Here is a 23,597-nt window from a genome sequence, read left to right as displayed (position 1 = left end):
TAAAGGCTGGCACATGTACTAGACTGTTATGGTCCTTAATCAAACTGAACGAGACTAGATTTTGGGATTAATAAAAATTAACATGTAGATTGTCAGAGTTGTTTCAACAAGTTGTCCAAATAGAGAGGACCATGTTAAAGTTCTTAATGAGCCTAGACTTTGAATACATGAACCTCATGCTAAAGAAAAGAACATGACGGAACCATTTGGATTTCCTCCCTATTTCCAATTGATACACTTGGGTGCTACCAAAAGGCTCTTCCGTAGTCCATATGTCACGCAGTATTAGACATGTGTGCATGTGGTAAAGTATAGCAACTGGATGATTTATAAAGAAGTACGGGTACTTATATACATGGTCGATGTGTCACGGAGTTTGACGTTTAGGATAGGGAATGAAGCTACCGTGTTCTTGTATGGATCAGTGTTCCTAGTCACGACGCACACGCAGTCACATAGAAAAGTGCATGAAGTTACTCTTACAGCGATAGATGCAACAACCTATCACCGAAACCCGGTCCACACACACCTGTCCGGATCCAACAATGGCCCGTTCGTCGAAAGAAATTTAGAGGAATCTGAATAAATTCGAAGGAATCGGACACTTAGCCGGGAAACAGTAACTGCCCCCACCAGCCGAACGCAGCCAATTTTCCCCGGACTTGTAAACCGGGCACGGATGAGAAAAAAAAACAAAGAACGCCAAGTCAAATCAACCAATCCTATAAAGCGACACCTCACGGTATAACCACCGTAGACTCCGCGCCTCTTCCCCACGCTCACCTCACCCCACACGCGCTGACGCGCTTTCGCCGCACGTACCAAAGCGTCGTGAGCTGCTACTTAACCTAACCCCACCGCCAAACAATTCCCCATTCCTGATTCCAACCAGCCCATTCGAGTACACACACGGGGAGCGGGGGAAGCCAAGAACAAGCAGCGATAGTCGTCTTGCGCGCTGGTGTGTGTGGAGAGAGAGGAAAGGTCGGATTTTGTTTTACGGCTGCTGAGGAGAGATGTTGAGGGCGGTGGCGAGGTGCTGCTGCCACTGGCCGCCGGGCGCCGCAGCGGCGGACGGGATGCTGTGGCAGACGGAGCTGCGGCCGCACGCGGCGGGGGAGTTCTCGATGGCCGCGGCGCAGGCCAACCTGGCCATGGAGGACCAGGCGCAGGTGCTGGCCTCCCCGGCCGCCACGCTCGTCGGCGTCTACGACGGACACGGCGGGCCGACGCCTCCCGGTTCCTCCGATCCCGACTCTTCCCCCATGTCCAACGTGCGTTTGATTGCTGTTTACTGGTATCCGCCTCCTCCTTTCTGTGCCTTTGGTCGTTCCTCGCTGATTCTGAGAGTTTCATGTGGCAGGCTTCGCAAGGGAGCAGGGGGGCATGAGCGCGGAGGCGATTCGGAGCGCGTTCGGCGCGGCTGAGGAGGAGTTCCATAAGCAGGTGAGGCAGGAGTGGACGAAGCGGCCGCGGCTGGCTGCTGTGGGCTCATGCTGCCTGCTCGGGGCCATCTCCGGGGACACGCTGTACGTGGCCAACGTCGGTGACTCCCGCGCCGTACTCGGCCGTCGAGTGGTCGGCGGCGGGGTTGCTGTCGCCGAGCGGCTGTCCACCGAGCACAACGCGGCGTCGGAGGAGGTGCGGCGGGAGCTCGCCGCGCTCAACCCCGACGACGCGCAAATCGTGGTGCACGCCAGGGGGTCGTGGAGGGTGAAGGGGATAATTCAGGTGAGAACGCGATCAGCTAGCCGACTCATTTGATTGATTTGGTGCGCCTGTGGTGGAATTTGGGGGAAAATATCTTTCTTTGGTTGCTTCTTGGTGTGTCTGCGTTAGAATTTGGAGTAGTTTGTTTGCGAGTTAACATATTACGTGGTGGCATTAAGTCTAACAAAATTATATTATACTGTCAGTTCCCTTATCTGTACTCCAGTGTCAACAAATTATGCCACAGCGTGAGCCAGAGGACCAGAGATTTGGAAATCAAGCTTCCTCGATCTTTTAGCAAGTCATACAATTTTCTCCTTTTCTTATGCCTGTTCTGCTAACTTTTTGATGATCTATGCTATGACTGGTTAAATATTACAGTATTGCAGAAATGGAACTGACACAATGGAAAAGTCTCCCTCAAAGATTTTACTAGTATATACAGTAGGACTTAAAAGCTGTTCGATCATACTGAAGATTTTTTTCTAACCACTCAAAGAAAGAACACTCCACCTTTTGACTTTTCCTATCTTGATATCACTATTATGCTAAATATCTTTTCAGACTTCAGTTAGTGTACAACTTAATATGTACAACTCAGCTTAGTATTCCTGGGACAGTAACCTGCACGTGAGCTACTTTATATATCTGACCTAACTTATGAATTTCTACACATTATTTGATCAACTTATGTATCATATCTTCTTGTTGCATATCTCCCGATCGATATTCTCCAAATATCTTTTCAGTCATTATAACTTAGCTTAGTATCCTGATCTTGCAACTTCTGCACGTGGTCTGCATCTTTGTGTTGCAAGCTGCTCTATTGGCGAACTATTGTACCTGGCCAAGTGGCCACCACTTGTGAATGTGATATGTGAAGTTTCTACATAAGTAGAAAGCTAACATGTGAATGTTGTAATGTCAGGTGTCAAGATCCATTGGTGATTTTTATCTGAAGAAACCGGAGTATAGCTTGGACCCCTTGTTTCGGCAAGTTGGCGCCCCTATTCCATTGAAGAGGCCAGCTCTTAGTGCTGAACCATCAGTTCAAGTACGCAAGCTGAAACCAAATGACCTATTTCTGATATTTGCTTCGGATGGTCTTTGGGAGCACCTCAGCGATGATGATGCGGTGCAAATTGTCTTCAAGAATCCGAGAACCGTAAGTGATCCTCATTGGTCATTTCATTATAAGGTTTTTGAGTATGCTTACATCGTTTGCAGTCTAACTAATTAAGTCTTCACAAACTTTTTCAGGGGATAGCCAACAGATTGGTGAAGGCTGCCTTGAAGGAAGCAACAAGGAAGAGGGAGGTCAGGTATCGTGACCTGAGGACAATCGACAGGGGAGTGAGACGGCATTTCCACGACGACATCAGCGTCGTTGTGGTCTACCTTGATCGCCACCGTGAGCGCCGCCACACCAGGGTCATCGACTCGAGTAGCAACTGCACCAGTGCACCCGTGGACATCTACTCCAACACCCATCAGTCTGTGGAGCCATTGCACGCTTATAAGAGCTGAACTCTGGGTAGAGGACTGTTGGGTTGTCTTGCAAGTTAGGCTCTCTCTTGCTGGTGAACGGTGGAGTTGCAGAGCAGGGGGGACGACTCACTGCAGTGCCATTGCCATCGGAAGAACTCGAGATGTACATAGATAGCGTGGGGTGCGTAGCATTTTGATGCCGGAGAATATCATTTGGTCCCGAACTACGTAGATAATTGGTTTATCACAGCATTTTCTTGTTTCTTTTTTGTCTGATTATGCTTAACCAGCAGCAGGCCCATCCATTGGGTCGGGCTTGATTTAAGAAATCTGTAATACAGGGGTGTCGTGAAATAGTTGATGACGACCTGGAGAGGTTAGTGGAGACCAAAGAATATATGCTCTGCTTACGATCTGAAGGTTAGGTTGTGACCTGAGAATATATACTCTTTGCAACGGATGAGATGCTCTTATTTCATATAGCAATTAGCATTGCTTTTTGTCGGAAACTTCTTTACTTTATGTATGTAGTGACAAGATTACCTCTACCTGGAATCGTTGAAATTCTTCATAGTTCGTGATGTGGAAAGGACTGTTCAAATATCTCTTCGTACTGTTTAGAGGAACGGACTGTTCAGATCGTTCGCTGCGTAATTTCGCTTTCCGTTTTGATAATGTACAGCGGCTTTACACGTTCCTCTCTTCCTCAGTCCTCATCAGAATACGTCTTCCAAATGGAAAGACGGACTCCAATACTGGGCGTCTCTTCTGATTCCCTGAGCCAGTGAGCCTACAGGCTACATACAGCCTAGAAGCTTCCACACACTATTTCACAGACCCCAACTCCAAAAGGCCAAAACCCCAAACCCTCGTTCCCCAATCCCCATCGCCATTATCCGAACCCAAGCCAATCCCCAGGGGGCCGACCGCAGAACCGAGCCCAAAATGGCGGCCGCCTCCTCCATGCTCACCGCCGCGTCGCTCTCCTTCTCCCCGCTCCCAGCCCCGCGCCTCCGCGCCGCCGCCTCCTTCGCTCCGCCGCGCCGCGCGGCAGCCGCACTCGTCGTGCGCGCGGCGGCCGCCTCGTCCAAGTCCCCGGCCGCGGCGGAGGCGGCCCCGAAGAAGAAGAGAGTGACGGGCATCACCCAGCCGAAGCCCGTGTCGCCGGCGCTGCAGGCAATCGTGGGCGAACCGGTTATCCCCCGCACCGAGGCCCTCAAGCGCCTCTGGGCCTACATCAAGGAGCGTAACCTCCAGGTCCCCGAGCAAAAACCCTTGCTTACTTACGCTGTATCTGTACATTTTGGTTGGTATTGCTTGTTTGGATGCATACTGAAGATTTTTAATAGCATCAAGCAGGAATTAACGTGACCGTTTTATTCTGAAAGACACCAAATTTTAGTTGATGCGGTGTACGATTCTACCAATACTCACTGTAGGGTTCTACCATTGGTCAATGGTGCATCAGTTAGGATTCTGCCAATAGTCACTGCATAAATTAGGGTTTGTGCAATCAAACTAATTGCACCATGATTGGTTTTCTCACAATGGTTCAGTCAATGAAGTAAATGAGAGGCCTGTACATGACATTTTTAATACAACTTTGAAGGCATCCTGATCAAGTCGCAGTACATGATATTTGAGTGTGTGGTCTTAGGGCCTGTTTGGATTCAAGGGCTAATCACTAGCTAGCTAAAAATGACCTCTAGTACATCCAAACAGGAGAGCTAATAGGTGGCTAATTTTTAGCCAAGTGTTCAACTAGTAGTTAGCCAACTGGCTAGACAACCATAGCTAATTTGAGCTAATTTTTAGCCCAGCTAGTAATTAGCCATGTGTATCCAAACAGGCCCTTAGATATAGAGCCTGTTTGGATGAGCTAGGGCTAGTTACTAGTTAGGCTAAAAATTAGCTCAAATTAGCTAAGATTGGCTAGCTAGTTGGCTAACAACTAGTTCAAGACTTGGCTAAAAAATTATCCCACCTATTAGCCCTCCTGTTTGGATGCACTAGGGCTAATTTTTAGCTAGTAGCAATTAGCTCTTATATCCAAACAGGCCCGTAGTGTAGCATTTAAGATGATGTGTTGCGGGTGATGTTATGATTTGAAGTTGTAATACGCAGTGTGCTGGTTATGACAAAGATAGGATTGTCCTATACTTTTCTTTGATATGTTTGTTAAACAGAATATGATTTCTAGTTTTTATGCTGTTAAAATTTCTATTTGCCTGCATCATCTATTGTTTGAAAGATCTTCCCTATTCTATATCTTGAGTTTTGACTTTCGATCAATGCAGGTGTTTGTTGTTTTGGGTTGTCAATTGCGATGAGTTGGCACATGTAACACAATGTTTATAATCAAAGTCCCTGGAAGCATGCTTGGACTTTGGATTTAGTATTATGATAAAGTTGTTAACCTTGGTAATGTGCTAATTATGATGATCGAATGGTCTGAGGTTCATCTCCTCATTAATCAAGGATTACCTACTCCCCAAATATCCTAAAAAATTTAGGGATATGCACAAAGGATGTAGGGTGTATTAGAATTTGAAAAGGTCAAACATTGTGATCTTTTTTACTATCAATTAGTGAAAAATACAAGTATGTTTTTGTCTAGTGCACAAATGGTGCATCAGTAATTCAGTACATTCAGTCATTTTCACATGCATTTAGTAAGATGTTGGTTTGGAGTAACTGGTAATATATTATACGAGAAATTAATGATCAAAGCATAACGACGACTTTCTCAACTCCTAATACGCCTTATAAAAAGATGCATTGCTCATGATTCATGCTTTTATCAAAGTCCATTTTACCATCAGCATTCTTATTGTCACTGTACCGTATCTGCTGATCACAGTAAAGATGATCTCTCTCTCTATTTAACTATACATTGTGTGTTGCCTTGTCTAACACATTTGCCCTTGCTTTCAGGATCCTTCTGACAAAAAGGTGGTCGTTTGTGATGAGAAGCTGAAAGTCCTGTTTGCTGGGCGGGAGCGAGTTGGATTCCTTGAGATCGCCAAGCTTCTCAACCCTCACTTTGTGAAGTGAGAAGGCACTCCCAGGAGTTGAGTTGCCCCAATGGTTGGTCACTTGTGATCTAGAGAGTGCGTGGGTTGGTTTTTGGTAGACAGAGACCCTGAGTTAGCTCGACTTCGTAGAATGCTGTAGCTCTTGCAGACGATCAGCGTGTTTGGCTGGTAGACTGCATAGTGGATTTCGGATGATTTTGGATGATTCAATAGTATTCTGTGAGAGAGAATAAGCTGAAACAAGCTGAAACAATCCATGACATGACCAGCCGAACACGCTCGATGTTAGTGTGTGCGCCCTTTGTCGTGGTCTGGTGGTAGTTATATGAATCACTGGTTGTTCCTAGTAGCCTTCAGCTCGTATGCGGTTAGCCTGTGTGGTGGGAAGTAATGTGTTCTGCTATGGTTTAAGCATTGCCCAGTCAACATTGCCAGATTGGCTTCTTCAGTTCGGTTGGCTGGTTCGTATCGTTGCTGGTTCGTGAAGAAGTACTGCTGGCTGGTTTGTGTGAGAGAAAAATACTGTTCCGGCTGAAAATTTACGGTCGTTTACGATAAGCCACAGTCAAACGAACAGGAATCCTTGCAATGGATATAAGGATGTTGTCGTGCGATTTCTCATCCTACATGGATTGGTTGTTTCATTCGGATTTATCTGGTGAGCTATCAACTTAGTAGAGTGATTGAATTGAACAGCCTTGTCGTTGCCTGAGCCTAAGCTGGTTAGGCAGGCCTATTTATACCTGGGCCAACATTGGGCCCAGCCCTGCAACACTATCGGGCCCAAAGGTGGAGTTTAGACCTCCAAAGTCCAAATGCTTCGCCATTTCGGCCTACACAACGCGAGGCAGCAGAGTGCAGAATTACTAATAGCGCAATAGCGGATCTTGGTTGAGACAAATTTCGTCGGTTTTGAGAATCTGCACTACCGAGCCTTGTTACGTGTGGTTTTGAGTGCTTCACGCAACCGGCGCCCGGTGCGGTCGCGTGCATCATGCGACAGTGATGCTGTTTTGTTACGAGAGAAAAAACACTATATTATAGCTGATTAGCCAGGCTGATAAGTTCGTGAACAAGTTTAAGATCAGTCCAAAAACCATCGGTCAAACGGCTCGTAAGATTAGGCTGCTCGGCGCTGCTGCGTACTGCTAGCTCCCAGCACCAGCAGCCACTGCCACGAGACAAAGATGGCGACGAACGAAACCACGTGCTTCGCCGTCTACCACCCGAGCGAACGCGGCTCCCACACGGGTCTCGGCAATCGGCAATCGGCAATTACCATAGCCCGTCGCGATCCCCCAAATCCATTCAAGCGATCGTTCACTGATTTTTTGGCCAGCGAACGATCCTGAACGGGTCTGTATGCGGGACGTCTACACCTACACCATACGGTTTCAAGTGCCTCACGCCATTTAAAAAAAAAAGAATCATTTATTTTAAAATCCTATAACTTCAGTGTATATATTTTTTATTTCGTCTACACCGATGTGTTCTACGCAATGAGACGAACAAAACTAGATCACGCTTTTATATGTTTCGAAGAATTTTTTTTTCTAGTAGCAATTTATTTATATTAACTTATAACATAGAACTTATACTTAAAATATAAGTTATACATATATGTTACGTTACCTAACTTATTTCTATAACTTATATTGATAACTTGGACAATATAACATTTTGCAGCAAAACTTATCACCATATAACTTATAACATTAACTTATATCGTATAATTTATAACTTATGCTAAAACTTATAAACACAAAAGTTATGAAACATAATTTTTTTTTCCTCTTTTTAATTTTTATATTAGTCTATCAATTTTTCTTTTATGCATGCTACCAACGTATCTGCTAATATGTTATGATATTAATTTATACATCTCAGTTGTATAGAATAACTTATATACACAAGTTATATAAAATAACTTATGTACATAAGTTGTGTTTGATAAATTTCTTAGATAATTTGTGTTTTATAACTTTTTATATTTCTAAATATTGGTTATAAGTTATATGTGATAATTTATGTGTTATAAGTTAGTTTGCTACTAGAAAAGATTCTTTGAAATATATGCAAGTAGGGTCTAGTTTTATTTGTCTCATCACGTAGAACGCACCGGTGCAACTGGAATTAAAAATAGATACACCGTTCAGAACTTATAACATTTAAAAATAAATATTTTACGTGAGCCCAACACAATTGAAATTGAGCACGAGAAAAGAGAACGAGTATACACGCTACTATTCAATTAAGGTCCATGCGTAAATTATTCTTTTCTAAAAAAAGGAAGGCGCCTCCTGTTGGAAAAGTGTTCGCTCAGTTTCCCCGTTGATGAGCGTTCACGAATTATCCACGCCGGTCGCGATCGCGGCCTCCATCATAACTAGCAGGTACCCCCGTGCTTCGCACTGGCCAGCAAGGTGGAACTATAGTAGATCATATGATTATACATAGTACAAAAAGGATTAGTGAAATTAGTTATAGATGATTGAGTTGGATATGGAGACTCATTTTGCCCTTTGTAGGATAACATTAGTATAGTACAGTGACGGTTGAGTTGGATATGGAGTCTCATTTTGCCATGGGCCGAAGACCTGAATTGTTACATGAGGATACCAGACAGGCTTGACTGAACCTGACATAGTAAGACCTGAATTAGTGAATGATAAATTAGAGGTCATTGATGGTAAAGAAATTTGAGAGTAGCGAGAAGATCTGGCCAATCTGAGTACATCAATTGCATATTTCCTCAATTTTTTGGAAGAACGCCTACAATTCGTGGCACAAACAAATGAATGAACTAATTATGAACCAATTTTAGAGAACACAAAAAAAGCAAATGTGTGCCCAAATGATATAACGGGTGACTCAGGAAAACAAAGGAAGAATAGACAAAATACAGAGTTTCATATGCATGAAAACACAACCTCAAAGCTATAACTGATCTGACATCTACATCCATAGAACAAAGGAGAAGGTGCCGTTGAAATACCTTCATAAGAGGTGTTAAAATCCTTGTGATCAGCAAGGGCATCATTTATGTAATGTTAACTTATAGAAAGAAGCATTCTTTAATGGAACTCTTCTCTTTGGTTTGAATTGAGTGTCTCACTAATCGCGTCAGGTCCATGAGGCAGTTCACTTCACTTCATCACTGATTCACCAATTAGATTCTAAGTATTTAGATGCATTGGAATTTTGAAACTAATGTGACTCAGCCTGTGCGCAACAAAAATATTCTATATTTATTGACTAAGAGTACTATTACCAGTTCTCGTAGGTGACAATCTAAGGCCAATAGTATGTACCATACAATGGCATTTAAATGTTGGTATTTGGGATCGTAGAGTTTTTCACACATAAGCAGAAAAATGAAAATGTGTGCTCTGTCATCTTTTAGGTACCAGATGCCCCTAAAGTGTAGGCTAATAAATTAGGCTATGTTGTAGCTTCACACTAAATAATTGAAGCAGAATGTATAACGGAATTGCAAGATAAGCATCTCCTGGCTAAACAAACTTACTACAGTTCTTCATAGGAATGAAAAATGAATAGGAATAAGAATGGTTAGGAAATATTCATTACGTAAAGAACCTATGTCAAACCTTGCGCAAGTAAATAGTTTGAGTCGTATATGTAAAATAACTCATGCAAAAAGTGTGACATTCAAATATTTTACACACCCTGTATGGACAGTATATGTTTAATTGAAATTTCGGAGTCATGCGAAATGGGGCTGAACATCATACATAAATTTATGGAGGATGGCGGTCAGGCAAATGCAATGATTTGGAAATAAATTAGGAAGGAGTGTGAAACATAATTTGGGGAGCAACATCTAGACAATCCCAATATGCGATCTTGCAAAGAATAACAAATCTGGGTACTAAAAATGGCAATTTTTTTAACAGACAGGAAAACATTGGTGCCTAAATCTGACCACGCACAGGAAATCAAACTGAAATGACATACCTTGTTGGGATAAAAAGTAAGCCGAGACTGCAACAGGAGCATAAAAGAAGACGTTCATTTGCCATCATCCTGAGGCCAAGATTATCCAAGCAGATGAATATACCTGTTGATAAGTCTAAGTATCAGCCCACAACTATAGCGAAAAAAATCCATTTGAACAACCATATTTACATGTCAGTAGATAGGAAGGAAATGAGTCTGCAAAAATATAAATAAGATGACTCAATACACGGTGGCAGGAACTTGGAGAGTAAAGCGGCAGACGCCGGGCTGCTGGCAAAGCTGTACCTCATGATCTCTTTCTTCATCGGAGAGGTGCATAATACTAAGGTTATAATAACTGTTACAAACAACTACAGGATTAGAAATATTAAAAGTAAGCTAAAAAAGTGTATGGAAAAGTAATTGGCAAAATAACTAAACATTTGTGAACCATTGAATCGAGTACTCAAAAACTGTAAAGCCTAAAGCATTATGTTTTTCCTGACTAAACTTTGTTTCCTTGTTTGCGAGGTTCCTCGCTTCCTTGAGCTCCATCAGCATAGTAATTCTCTTCAGACACCTCCGATTCAGAGGCAACAACACCCCTTCTTCTGCTAAACACTGTCCTATGATGGTAGCCTTCCTCCTTGCCTCGTCATCCACTTCTTCGTAGACAAAAATGTAAGGTTGGAGCAGTATGTAAGGCTGAACAGCTTCGGCAGAAGGAAAATTACATGGCCAATAACCTTGTCCTCGTTTGTGGCAGTAGCACAACACCTTTTTTGTTGTCCTAATGTTTGGTTTTCGTAGTGCAGAGGAGTGGACCTGGGGGCAAAATGAGGGAAACAAATTCATGGGCACTACAAACTTTGTTTGCATACACCAGTCAAAATAAGAATGAAGAGCGTGTCCAAATTTCAGTAGGATTGCTCCAAATCCGCATCGAGTGTAAACCTCCCCAAAAATAGCACAACATCACAGGCCCAGGCAGGTCCGACGGGGGACAACAAAGCAGCCGAGACGAATCGGAATCGCGGGCAGGAGGGAGACGGGCAGGATTACGGAGTGGTATCCACCGTGGCGGGCGTGTGCGTGGCTGCGGCCGTCGTCCTCCGCATCGTTGGAGGCGTCGGCATCTATCTCCTGGTTGCGCTGTGGGGGCGACTGCGACTGGTGGCCGTCGCCCTCATCGACGACCTCGATGACGCCGCCGTCGTCCTCCGCACCGTTGTCGTCCTCCGACCGGTCCGAGAACTGGGCGATGCTGTTCCTGCCACCGCGTAAGGGCGTGCAGAGAAGCGGCCGGCGAGATGCTTTTCGCGCCGCGCGGCCGGCTGAGGGCGCAGGCGGGTCGGCGCTCCAGAAGGCAGGCGGTGGAGGCGTCGTACGGAGAGGCAGGGAATGGCGGACTTTTTGGTGGGTGCGTGACCTCGGTGAGGGGAATCTGGGCAAGACGGGGGCGCTTTCTGGACACGGGCGTGTGGCAGTACGCGTGGAAGGAATCTGATGGCCTGAGCAAAATCGGACGGACACGGACAGTTTTGCTGCACTGTGGATGAACAGGGATCCGTGAGGGGAAAGCGGATGCACAGTGGATTTCAACACGCCCGCCCGCGCCTGTGTTTCTCTATCCGTGCTCTGGCTCTACCGCACGCCGCCGTGGCGCAGACGAGACGATTATTCGGTCGCGCGCATGTGCGGCCGCTGCCGTCCAAGCAGGCCGAACCGAACACGAACAGCGGGAAGCCGGGAACCAGCGCACTCCGCGACCGCAACGTGCGTGCGGGACTGCGGGCGCGGTGTGCGTTCCAGACGGGTGGTGTCAAAAAGAGCGCGCCGTATGTGTGACAGAAAGGCGCTCTGACGCCGGGGCAGTTGAACTGCCGTCTCTGAACCCGGACGTATCGACCCTCGAACGTATCCTGCTGCAAAGATGCTTCCGTTCTATAACAAGACGATGTTAGGAAACAGAGGAACGTAAACATAGGAATGGAAGACAACTCAAAAATAGAAAAAGAATAGAGGTGTAAAACAAAAGATTTAAAAACTCCAGGATTTTTATAGGAATTTAAATTTGGAACACAAAACAAACTTAATAACATAGAGAAATCTATTGGCGCAGTAAGCATAGGAGTTAGAGTAAATAGAGCTAACTACTTATAGACGGTGAGTATCCTAAACAATATTTACATGGACGTATGATGCAACCACTTACTTTATGTTAATCCAATCCATGTAGATAATAAAAAATAGAGATGCATGCATCTTCAATCAATGGCTACTGTAAACTGCAAACACAATTGATTAGCCTGTGAGCGGCACGCAAGTGCACAGGAAAATTTCCAGGCTTTAGGTGGATGTTCTGATTCCTTTGTTTTTTGAGCATGCTGCCCTTTCTGGAGAAACGGTTAAAGGCTGACTCTTTGAATCCAAACGGCCAGTGATGTCATCAAAATTTTCGGAATGACTTTCCTCTGAAATTTCTTCGATCCATCTCTAAACAGCCCGAACCGACGAAGAGATGTAGTAAACAGTGGTTACTTTTTTTTTAACAAACCAGTGTTAGTAATTGTGAATTGTAAGCATGGGGTGCTCTACTTTCGCCTTAACATTCCCTCGCCTGATATTCATTCATTTTATTTGAGTGTAACAACGCCTACGCGAGTGTGTGCGCGGAATGGACTCTCTTGACGCCAATTCTGGAGGATGAGTTGCACGCGTGCTGGCGATAGGAACGTGCCGCTATCCCTTTTGCTCGCGTGGGCCCTGGACGGTTAGCCCCCTGTTTTTTCTTAAACTTTAGTCGCTGTCTCATCGGATGTTTATATATGCATAGAGTATTAAATATAAATTAATTATATAGTTTATGACTAATTTACGAGACGAATCTTTTAAACCTAATCAGTCCATGATTTGACGATGTGGTGCTACAGTAAATATGTGCTAATGATAGATTAATTAAGCTTAATAAATTCGTCTCGTGGAGTACTGACGAATTCTATAATTTATTTATTTTATTAGTATTCGAACACCTTATACAATATCCTCACGTGATGCCTTTTAAATATTTTAGTTTCCGGATCAAACACTCCTGTGTACGAAGAATTCCGGTAAACAGACGCCATCAATTCCACCTGCCCGGCTAAAGGGAGGCAGCACGTTCAGATCGGACTGGACCGACGGCAGCGGAGCTGCCAGGGTCAGAAGCACTGCGCGCCGGGCGAGGAAGTGAGAGCGAGAGCCTCGGCCTTGTTTAGGCGGTTGGCCTTTTGGCATTGATTTTTGTCCCAAAAGCTAAAAACCTAATTAAAGTAATTGTTTTGGAGGGTGCTTTTTCAGAAGTATCTGCTTTTCCGTAGTTTATTTTTGAAAGCTGGTTTGACCCTGCTTTTGGCTTTTGGCTTTCTGCTTTTCGAAATTAGTGAAATAAAAAGCTCTTCTATAGTTGTTTCAAGAGAGATAAAGATAAAAGGTATATTTTATACTTGTTTAATCAAACAGCTTTTAGCTTTTCTACAGCTCACAGTTCACAGTAGCTTTTTCATAGCTCACAACCCACAGCAGCTTTTTCCCATAGCCACAGCTCAACCAAACAGAGCCTTAGTTCCCACTCTTAAACTTTACATCGTATCAAATATTTAGACACGTATATATAATATTAAATATAGACTAAAAATAATTAATTTTATAGTTTATGACTAATTTACAAAATAAATTTTTTAAGCCTAGTTAGTCAATAATTTGATAATAAAGTGCTACAGTACATATGTGCTAATAACGAATTAATCAGACTTAATAAATCGTCTCACGGTTTACTCACAGATTCTGTAATTTATTTTTTATTAGTATTCGAATACCCCATACAACATCCTCGTATAAGATCCAATGTGACATGCATTTTTGACACCCGCCGCGCCGCAATGGCTTGAGAAACAGTTGACGCGGTACACGCGATCGACTTTGAAACTTATCGCAAATGTACACGCATATCTCCACATCGCCCTTGTCCTGTCCCCCAGCTGATCTGACAACGGCGATTGGAAGGCATGCATAATATTGCTAACATGCTCATCCGATCCCCACATGCCACATACAGGCAAGAGGCAACACGGTGATGGACCGTCTCGTACTTTTGATCGCTTCCTGGCCACTAGCTGGGGAGGCCTGAGCGAGAGTGCAAACAACTGGAGTACTTTGCTTTCGCAGTTGCAGAGTCTTGTAATCCAGCTGAACAAGCACGCATACACGCGGACGTTAAGGCTATCTCCAATAACAATACCAAAAATACAAGACTCATTCGTCCTTTAAGTAGCGCTACGAACAAAAGGTTCAATACATATTCGACATCTTCTCCAACAATAAAATCCAAAAGAGAATCTTTTCTGTAAATGGGTTTCCAGGAGAGAGAATGCCCATATTTAAGTTGTATCTCTCAGACAATCTAAAATAAGTCTCCCTTATAGAAATTTTTTTAAGGTTGATTTCGCTGGAGACAGTCTAATCCCACCGAAGATAGTGTCCTCTCCAGACAACCCCACCTACAATTTTCAGCTGCACCATTATTAGTTCACCATTTACTGGTGCCAAAGTTGTCTGACAGCGTCTACGTACTACGTAGTCGAGGCTAGGAACAGCTACAGTCATACAGTGTTGGTATACCGCATACGTTGGTATGTATGTGAACTAACGTTGGTATGTATGTGAACTAACCATGGTAAAAGCATGATGACCTCCGATCCCTTAAAGAAAGGTCAGCCTTTTGGATGCCAGCTCACATCTCATCAATACAACACTAGGAGGACATGGGGTCTGTTCATGGTGTATGCTCACACACTCACACCGGCCAGGCCACGAGTTAAGCCAACCAACAACTCTGCAACGCAGCAAGGCAACATACCCAGCAGAGGCCAGAGCGAAGAGGCTCCAGCTGCCAGCCCCAACTACCCTCCCCTGGCTACAGCTACAGGCTACAGCACCGCCAAGCAAAGCCAAGGACGGACGGTCGTATAAATCACCCCCCAAAGCCACCACCCTCACTCCGCTTTATCACCAGCGCCCTTGCTTCCCCAAACCTCACACAAAGCAGCAGCCAGGAGCAGCAGTAGCAGCCTAGGTGGGCAGAATGAAGCTTGAGACCACCGCCACCGTTGCTCTCCTCCTCTTCCTCCTCCTGGCGCCACCTTCCCTCCGTGTCTCCATGGCTGGATCAGGTAACCGTCAGCAGCTCCATCATCTCATGCCGTTTCTGGTGCTGGGCAGGCTATTCTATTCACACGGTCGAGCTTCTCCTTCTTCCTTTGGATTTGGGCAGCGTTCTGCGACGGCAAGTGCGGGGTGCGGTGCTCCAAGGCGAGCCGGCACGACGACTGCCTCAAGTATTGCGGGATCTGCTGCGCCAGCTGCAACTGCGTGCCGTCCGGCACCGCGGGCCACAAGGACGAGTGCCCCTGCTACCGCGACATGACCACCGGTCACGGCAACCGCACCAGGCCCAAGTGCCCATGATTCCTCCGGAGTCCGGACCCTCTCTGCCTCTCGCCGTCACCAGCTCCAGCTGGCTGCCATGCGTAGCATCCGTCCATAGACCACACATGCATGTGTACCGTCCGTGACTCTGGATGGCTATGCATGCGTCTGGAGAAATGAGATATCTATGTCCTAGCTACGGGTACTCTGCTTGCCTTCTGAAGCTTCTGCTTTCACTAGTTACTACTCTTACTAGTATGTACATGAGAGAGGACATGCATGCATGGAGATGATGTCGTGTTATGTACACTGGCCGCTTGGCCAGGTCATAATAATGTAGTGTATTATTTATTTTAATAGACCCTTGGCTTGGGAGCTACTAGATGAGACGCTAGAGATCGTGCTTAGTACAGAGGCCCTGATCGTTTCGTTCGGTGAAATTTAGATGATTATAATGAAATACTGTGAGAGGAAAACATTCGCTGAAAAGTGCTGCAGAACAGGGCGAGAGTTTCCAGAGTCCATAAGTCCATTGTGCTGAAATGTGATTCTATCACGCACAAGTTTTGTGTGAGCCTAAGCTCAACTCCACAGCCAGGCCGGCATGACTGAAGCATGAGACGAGCGTCGGTGCCTCGGTGGTGTAGACGCATCGGACACCTCGGTGGTGTAGACGCGTCGGCCCCACTCCAGTCCTTCAGTTACTCTCCTGGTACGAGTGTTGACTGACAGCGACGCGTCGGTCGTGTCACTAGCCTAGCTGCGGTGCAGCTGGACAATGAACACTGAGACCTCAGAACGGCAAGAGTGGAATCCATCGTTGATTGATCCCACCGTCCTCCCCGCTGCTGCTCCTTGCCGGTACCAGTGAGCAGTAAAAAAACAACTGTCCAGTACACTTTCTGGAAATTCAGCTCGTTCATTTTGGCGTAAACTATCGTGAATTATTTACTGTTAACTAGTTTAATAAAAAAAATATTATTTTAGTTTATAATCAACGATCGTATACGATCGTATAAGCCCAACCGAACAGGTTGATTTTCGTCAACTATCAACAAGACTGTTAGTTGGCAACCATATATATGGTTTAAAACTTTTGCCTGAATAATCGACATGTGCGCGGCTGCATCAGGCATTCAGGCATACAACGGTGAGCAATGTTGCATGCAGCAGCAGCAACTACAGAGTCTTTTAAGTCCTAAACAAGTTAAGGTAGACTAGAGTTGAAACCCAGCAGAAACAATCAACGTTCAAGCACGTGAATAGCTGTTTTTCAAGCATTCCTATCTAAGGCTAAATGTTTAGGTATATTCCATCCTTTTAAGTCTTCTTTTATTGTCTCTACCTAAGTCAACTTCGGTCTTCCTCTGTCTCTCTTCACGTTACTATCCTGGCTTAAGATTCCACTATGCACCGGTGCATCTGGAGGTCTCCGTTGAACATGTCCAAACCATCTCAACCAGTGTTGGATAAGCTTTTCTTTAATTGGTGCTATCCCTAATCTATCCCATATATCATCGTTCCGAACTCGATCTCTTCTTGTACGACCGTAAATCCAACGCAACATACGTATTTCCGCGACACTTATCTATTGAACATGACGTCTTTTCGTAGGCCAACATTCTGCACCATACAACATAACAGGTCTAATCACCGTCCTATAAAACTTATCGTTTAGCTTCTGTGGTACCCTTTTATCACATAGGACACTAGATGCTTAACACCACTTCATCCCCTGCTTTGATTCTCTGACTAACATCTTTGTCAATACGTTGCACTGCACGGATACGAAAACATATCCTGCGTTACCGGCCTATGCGGTGTTACCGTGTCACCAAACAAGGTAGCACCTAACATAGTTACACAAAAAGTTGCAAAAAAATACAAATGGGTAGAGAATGCAAACATCTACGTATACATGCAAAGCTTGAGATGCAATACAAATACGTGTGGAGATAAAGAAGTAAAATCAACACATGAAAAGTTACAGGTGCAAACAACTTGCCCTTTTGCCCATACTTATGTCATGTCCGTTTGGACTTGTTTGGCTAATAAGCCATGGCTGAAAGTATTGCTGGTTAATTTGGTGTGAAAAAAATATTGTTCGTTGGCTGATAAGACATGGCTTATAAGACAAATACGACCAAGCGAACAAACTGATAGTAGTTAAGCCCCCAGGGTAACGAACTTTCTAGGTGTTACTGTCTTGATACACAAGTGGTGTGAATATTATATTGCTAAAAATGCAGTTTGTAGTTAGATAATACAAGGGCATTCTGTACGAGGTGAACTCGATTAACCTCGTGAAGGGTGGTTACAAATAAGATGTAGCGGACAAGCACATGCATTCACCCTCTTCTGTCAGATATTTTCGCAGTAAAAAAACGTAAGAAAAGGTGACCTTCCCTGTGTCATCTATATGACTATATCTATGTTAGGGTGTGTTTAGTTACCCAAAATTCAAACTTCGGCACTATGTAAAAAAAAGATTCTCCGTCACATCAAACTTGCGATACATACATGGAGTACTAAATGTTGACGAAATCAAAAACTAATTACACAATTTAGTTGTACTTTGCGAGACGAACGTTTTGAACCTAATTAGTCAATGGTTGAACAATTATTACCAAATACAAACGAAATGCTACAGTACACTATAGTACGCTACAGGAAATTCGGTGGCGCCAAATTCAGCCGAACTAAACAAGGGCTTCAGTTACTGCAGGTTAGAACAAGACAACGCCAAACCACCTAAATCCTACTGAACCAAGTATTATACATACAGCGGCATTGCACATCAAGCGATCACAGAAGTTCACTGGCTAACTTGTCCTCTCAACTCTCATGTTCTTTGCCCGGTTCGCTTGGCTGATAAACTATGACTGAAAATACTGTTGACTGATTTGTTATGAGAAAAAAATATTATTCGTTGACTGAAAAAGTACGGCTTATAAACCGAGCGAACAGGACGCTTATCGTTGCACACCTTTCAGTACAACTGCAACAGATGCTTCCTGCCCTAGAGAGCTGCCCACAGGGCCTTCTGGATCAGGTTACAATCAGACCCTATTCTTGCACATGAAAGTGTAAATCCCGTAGGACACTTTGGGCCCTGTGGTCCACAGAACCCGGCACTGGTGGAGTGTTAGATGAATCCACGATCGAAGCCCCAGCCGAACAGGCTGAACAAGATATAAACCAGAGTGCTGAATAAGGATGGCCCATTATTCCCCAACTTACAAGCCGACTTTTGTGTACAGCAGATAACTCAAGCCCATCTCATAATTATTGCACTAGCACGGCAGAATACAGAAGAGGCGACCAAAATTGAGCACAAATTAATCAGAGTACAGTCCAGCATTGATCAAGAGCAATTAGGGAAAGGGAGAGAAAGACAAGAGGGTAATCACTTCAGGAGCATTTCAGCAATCTGAACAGCATTGAGTGCGGCACCTTTACATATCTGATCACCACAGACAAATATGTCCAACCTGCCATTCGGCCTGTTCGCTGGTTGGTTTCTGGGCTGGTTTGGGCTGGCTGGTGCTGGTTTGTTGTGAGAGGAAAACACTGTTGGCTGGCTGGTTTGGGCTGGCTGGTGCTGGTTTGTATAGATGATTAGTTCCGAACTTCCAATATATCCTTAAATTCCTTATTCATTTTCATACACAAGTAATGCACAATGAGGTAATGCTTCTGTCAACTGTAACTGTCAAACATTATCATACATACCCTCGGTTATCATCCAGGGACAAGTCCTGACGAATTCTACCCACTGCTACATCATCTTTATCTGATACCTGAAAGACAGGGTTACTTCTTGTCAGTAAAATCATTCGAACAACTTCTCTCTCCTGGAACAGCACAGCTGTATAAGAGTGCGAATAGTGAGTATTGCGGTGGTATTGATGAGCATGAATCAAAATACCTCCAGAGGCGTAGGGAAGCGATTGGAAGCACGGTCTTCAATAATGGTAACACCAGGAGCTCCTCTCAAAATTTCTCTCGCAGTATCCTTTAGAGTAGCACACAAGCTCAGAAGTTGCAATATTATACTACAACATAAACATAACCAATTTGTTTTTCTGCCACATTTACAAATAGTCAAATTCAAATAAAACACCTATCCAGATGACAAAGTGGCAGGTTCCAAGAATCAATTCACTTAGCACAAATAGAGACAAAAGAGAATAGTATGAAAGAAACAAACATATTTCCACGAACAGAGAAGTTTTAATGCTAGCTAGCACATAATATGCAGAATACCAACCTCATCAAGTGGCTTTTCAAACTGTAGATTGACACTTTCAGCATGCGCACGCATCACAGGAACCCGCATGCAAGTAGCAGTTACTTTCACATCCTTGTCATTCTAGCAATGGACCGTACAGTTAGAAGGCATATTTGCTCAAATTATCACAATGAAAGAAAAGTTTGACAGAGTAATGCAGACTTCACAGGAAGCTGTTTAGACCAATGGGACCACAAAGACTAACCCAAATTTTTCTGGTCTCCTTCACCATTTTCATTTCTTCCTCGTTATACCCATTCTCAAGAACTGGTGCATTGTGTGAGAATATATTAAAAGCATACTGCACAAGAGACAAAGATATTCAGCATGAAGAACTCATGACTAAAATAATTTGATATGTGCTCAGGATACTTCAATTTGTAAGCCAGAGCAACCTGCTGTTTGAAAATATTGCATGTTGGCGCCTTCCCTTCCAAGACCTAAAATAAGGTGTAAAACATTGAGTGGCTAACCAAACAAACACATTAACTGGACAGGGGAACTTGGAGAAGAAAATATGTACCTCCTGAGTCTGCAGCTTGAGTTCTTCCATTGCCGCAGCACCAGCACCACTTGCTGCTTGGTATGTGCTGACAACCATCCTTAACACCTGCCAAGTCAACAAATAGCCATTAATTTGACCGTGGAGGGAGGGCAGTCAACAAGCAAATCAGATACGATAAAAAAGTCATCTTAGTAGCAAAAAGACATGTGATAGAAACATAATAGCTCACCATACAGATGTATTAGCAATTCAAGCAGAATCTGCAACACATATAAAGGGCAGACCCAGTGCCGAAGGCTCCCACATGAGTGGGGTCTGGGGAAGGGAAAAACCGAGGCAAGCCTCCCCCCCCCCCCCCCCCCCCCCCCCCCCCCCCCCCGCAAAATCTACAACCCATATAAAAAACAGAATTGGCAAGACAGTTCCAGATAAGTACAAGTCTTAAATAGCCTATGGTTAATCCCTACTGCAAACCTTAATTTGAATCATCAAGACATCAACTCCTAAGGATTTGTCACAAAAAAAAATCGACATGCTGTGATACCATCAATTCAATAATGAAGATTTTTATTTTCAGACAGACACAGAACACTGAATTTCGGAAACATGGAAGAATAAATAATGTGCCGTTTTGTTGGCTAAAACAGAATTGGCAAGACAGTTCCAGTCAAGTACAAGTCTTAAATAGCCTATGGTTAATCCCTACTGCAAACCTTAATTTGAATAATCAACTCCTAAGGATTTGTCACCAAAAAAAATCGAAATGATGTGATGCCATCAATTCAATAATGAAGATTTTTTTTCCAGACAGACACAGAACACTGGATTTCGGAAACATGGAAGAATAAATAATGTGCCATTTTGTTGGCGAAAACTACACTGGAAGATCGAAGATTCAGAACAGTCAAATACTAGCAGGAAAGCGAGTCATTGCAATGTTGTGGACTGTTAATATGATCCCTATCTTCAAGCTTGATTAAAGTAAAAGAACTAAATTAGACAGTCCAATATTCGATTACATGTACTGATTCATCTATACGATACATATATACTTTTTTTCGGAAAGATAGTACTTCTATTTAGTATTAGGAAGCATAATTCCAGAGATTAATGTTTGGTATCTGCCGTTAAATAGCATGTGGATTATACAGTTCTTCAGCATCAGCCTTCCGTCGCTTCAAATTAAAGTTATTGAAATATGGATGATGCTTCCGACATCCCAAAAGTGCCCAAAGTGGTACCTTAGCGTGGCGATGGAGCGGCGTGGCAGCCATGAGGCAGATGATGGTCGAGCAATTTGGATTTGCCACAATCGCCCCCTGCCCGAGCCGGACGTTCCCCATGGCCTCGGGGTTGACCTCGGGGGGACGCGCGGCACCTCGGGGTCCATTCGGAATGCGGAGCTGTTGTCGACGACGACGGCGCCTCTAGCAACGGCCGCGGGCCCATACTTCCGGCTGACGCTCCCACCGGCGCTGAACAGCGCGATGTCGATGCCGTCGAACGCCCCCGGGGCCGCGAGGTCCTGGACGGTGTACTCGCGGTCCTCGAAGGCGAGGCGCTTCCCCGCGGACCGATGGCTGGCGAGGAGGCGGAGGCTGCGGTAGGGGAAGTCCCGGTCCGTGATGACGCGGAGGAACTCCTGGCCCACCGCGCCTGTGGCGCCCACGATGGCCACCGAGGGCCCGTCCTCGCGCAGCGCCATGCGCACGGTGCTGGGTGCGCACCGGTGCCGCGCGGCGCGGCCCGGGGACGGCGGGAATAGGCGCGGGTGGCGGACGGCGGCGGCGGCCTGCATTGTGGCGGCGCGCGAGGCAGAGACGGGGATGGGGTGGGTGGGTGGCGCTGACGAGGGACGACGGGAATTCTTGATTAGGGTTTTGTGGGCGCGCACTATCCGCGTGCTGGCGCCGTGGCGCGTCCCGTTTCAATTTGGTCTTTCGCTGCTGCAAGTTGATTCTGCGTTGCCAACTTGCCATGCTCACTTGCTCAGGCGCTCAGCCGGTATCTGATAGACAATGGGCCGTAAGCGCCGCCGTGAAACTGGTTTTGTCTGTCATTGTGGTACATTCCCCTAGGTATGACTATGATAATGCTCGGTTATAAGAAAGAAATCCACGGAACCTGAGGGCTAGTTTGATACACCATTGGATGAGATTGAGAGGAAAATGAACTAATTTTCTCCCTAATCTCCTCTAATATCCACGAGGAACAGGCATCCTGTTCGCAGCCGACAAACAGTATTTTTCTCTCATAACAAATCAGTCAACAGTACTTTCAGTCATGACTTATCAGCCAGGGCAAGGAAATATCCATAGAACAGGCGGTTAAAGCCCTAAGGTGGGAGCTGACCGGTCAGGGCTCCATCTCCGATTCCTGCAATGGCATACCGAGAAGGTTGGATTAAGTAGCTCATGGATCCAAATGAACCCTCTAGGCTGGAATTAGAGCAAAATAAAGGGAATATGAATTTTATTGTTCTCATTGGTTGCCTGCATTAGTCTGTATCTATATGTGTACAATGCATTTTGCCTAATTTTGGTTGCATACAATGGCCCCGTTCGCTGGTCTGAAACTTGGCTGAAACTGGCTGAAAAACACTGTTCCGACTGAATTGTTGCGAGAGAAAAACACTATTCCAGCTGAAAAAAGAAGCCGAACAAGCCGAATATAGGGTAAGCCGAAAGACTTTTATGTACACAGGGCTAAAAGCAGACTAATGCAATATTAGCTAGTATGTCAGACTTTTTTCGTATTAAACAATGTAGTTTTGCATAAGTTGGTAGACACACAAAATAAAATATTTTCACATTCTCTACCTTTACTAAAGCATGAAGTCTTTAGTGGAACATATAAGTGACTATACTCCCTCCGTATGTATAGCTTTTAGATGTCGTCCTGCGTAAATTCCTTAGTTGGGCAAAGGAAGTCGTCGCTGGCTTGCATGTGTTGTTTTGGACTGCAATGCCCCTGCTGCTTCGCACGCCACGCCGCCCGTTCAAGTGCTCATTTAATCACCGTTCAAGTACTAGCAGTGCCCTGCATGCTCGCTTTTCCACCAGGTACTCGTTCGCTTGCATGTGTGAGTACTAATAGCGCAGCCTCCGACGCTCGCCTCACTTTCTTCCTCAACCGCGCCGCTTCG

At 44.8% G+C, this 23,597-nt stretch overlaps 2 protein-coding genes, 1 long non-coding RNA gene and 2 pseudogenes across 3 annotated transcripts; 3 read left to right on the top strand and 2 right to left on the bottom strand.

Annotated features, from left to right (window-relative positions):
- The first annotated feature begins 769 nt into the window (after window positions 1-769).
- Window positions 770-3,698, top strand: LOC136517768 (probable protein phosphatase 2C 34; annotated as a pseudogene).
- A 221-nt stretch (window positions 3,699-3,919) lies between these two features.
- LOC136517777 (upstream activation factor subunit UAF30-like) lies at window positions 3,920-6,748 on the top strand. The gene is made up of 2 exons (XM_066511421.1): window positions 3,920-4,455; window positions 6,133-6,748. The coding sequence occupies exons 1-2, from the start codon at window positions 4,144-4,146 to the stop codon at window positions 6,250-6,252; spliced, it is 432 nt and encodes a 143-aa protein (XP_066367518.1). The 5' UTR covers window positions 3,920-4,143; the 3' UTR covers window positions 6,253-6,748.
- Window positions 6,749-8,377: 1,629 nt separating this feature from the next.
- Window positions 8,378-12,024, bottom strand: LOC136538007 (uncharacterized). The gene is made up of 2 exons (XR_010779185.1): window positions 10,209-12,024; window positions 8,378-8,871 (listed from the first exon to the last, which is right to left on the bottom strand). It is a non-coding gene; the product is annotated as an uncharacterized lncRNA (long non-coding RNA).
- Window positions 12,025-15,189: 3,165 nt separating this feature from the next.
- Window positions 15,190-16,035, top strand: LOC136538005 (peamaclein-like). The gene is made up of 2 exons (XM_066529990.1): window positions 15,190-15,400; window positions 15,502-16,035. Exons 1-2 carry the CDS (start codon window positions 15,313-15,315, stop codon window positions 15,693-15,695), a joined length of 282 nt encoding a protein of 93 aa, XP_066386087.1. The 5' UTR covers window positions 15,190-15,312; the 3' UTR covers window positions 15,696-16,035.
- A 2,414-nt stretch (window positions 16,036-18,449) lies between these two features.
- On the bottom strand, window positions 18,450-22,257 carry LOC136538004 (uncharacterized; annotated as a pseudogene).
- Window positions 22,258-23,597: the final 1,340 nt, after the last annotated feature.

The sequence above is a fragment of the Miscanthus floridulus genome, chromosome 2 (genome assembly GCF_019320115.1).
Source record: "Miscanthus floridulus cultivar M001 chromosome 2, ASM1932011v1, whole genome shotgun sequence".
NCBI lineage: Eukaryota > Viridiplantae > Streptophyta > Magnoliopsida > Poales > Poaceae > Miscanthus > Miscanthus floridulus.
Note: the sequence above shows the minus strand (reverse complement) of the source record. Positions and strands in the feature narration are given on the sequence as shown.

Coding starts and splice junctions, on each gene's coding strand:
- LOC136538005 (XM_066529990.1), top strand. CDS start 15,313: ATGAAGCTTGAGACCACCGCCACCGTTGCTCTCCTCCTCTTCCTCCTC. Junction 15,401..15,501: donor TGTCTCCATGGCTGGATCAG/GTAACCGTCAGC, acceptor GGATTTGGGCAG/CGTTCTGCGACGGCAAGTGC.
- LOC136517777 (XM_066511421.1), top strand. CDS start 4,144: ATGGCGGCCGCCTCCTCCATGCTCACCGCCGCGTCGCTCTCCTTCTCC. Junction 4,456..6,132: donor TCAAGGAGCGTAACCTCCAG/GTCCCCGAGCAA, acceptor CCTTGCTTTCAG/GATCCTTCTGACAAAAAGGT.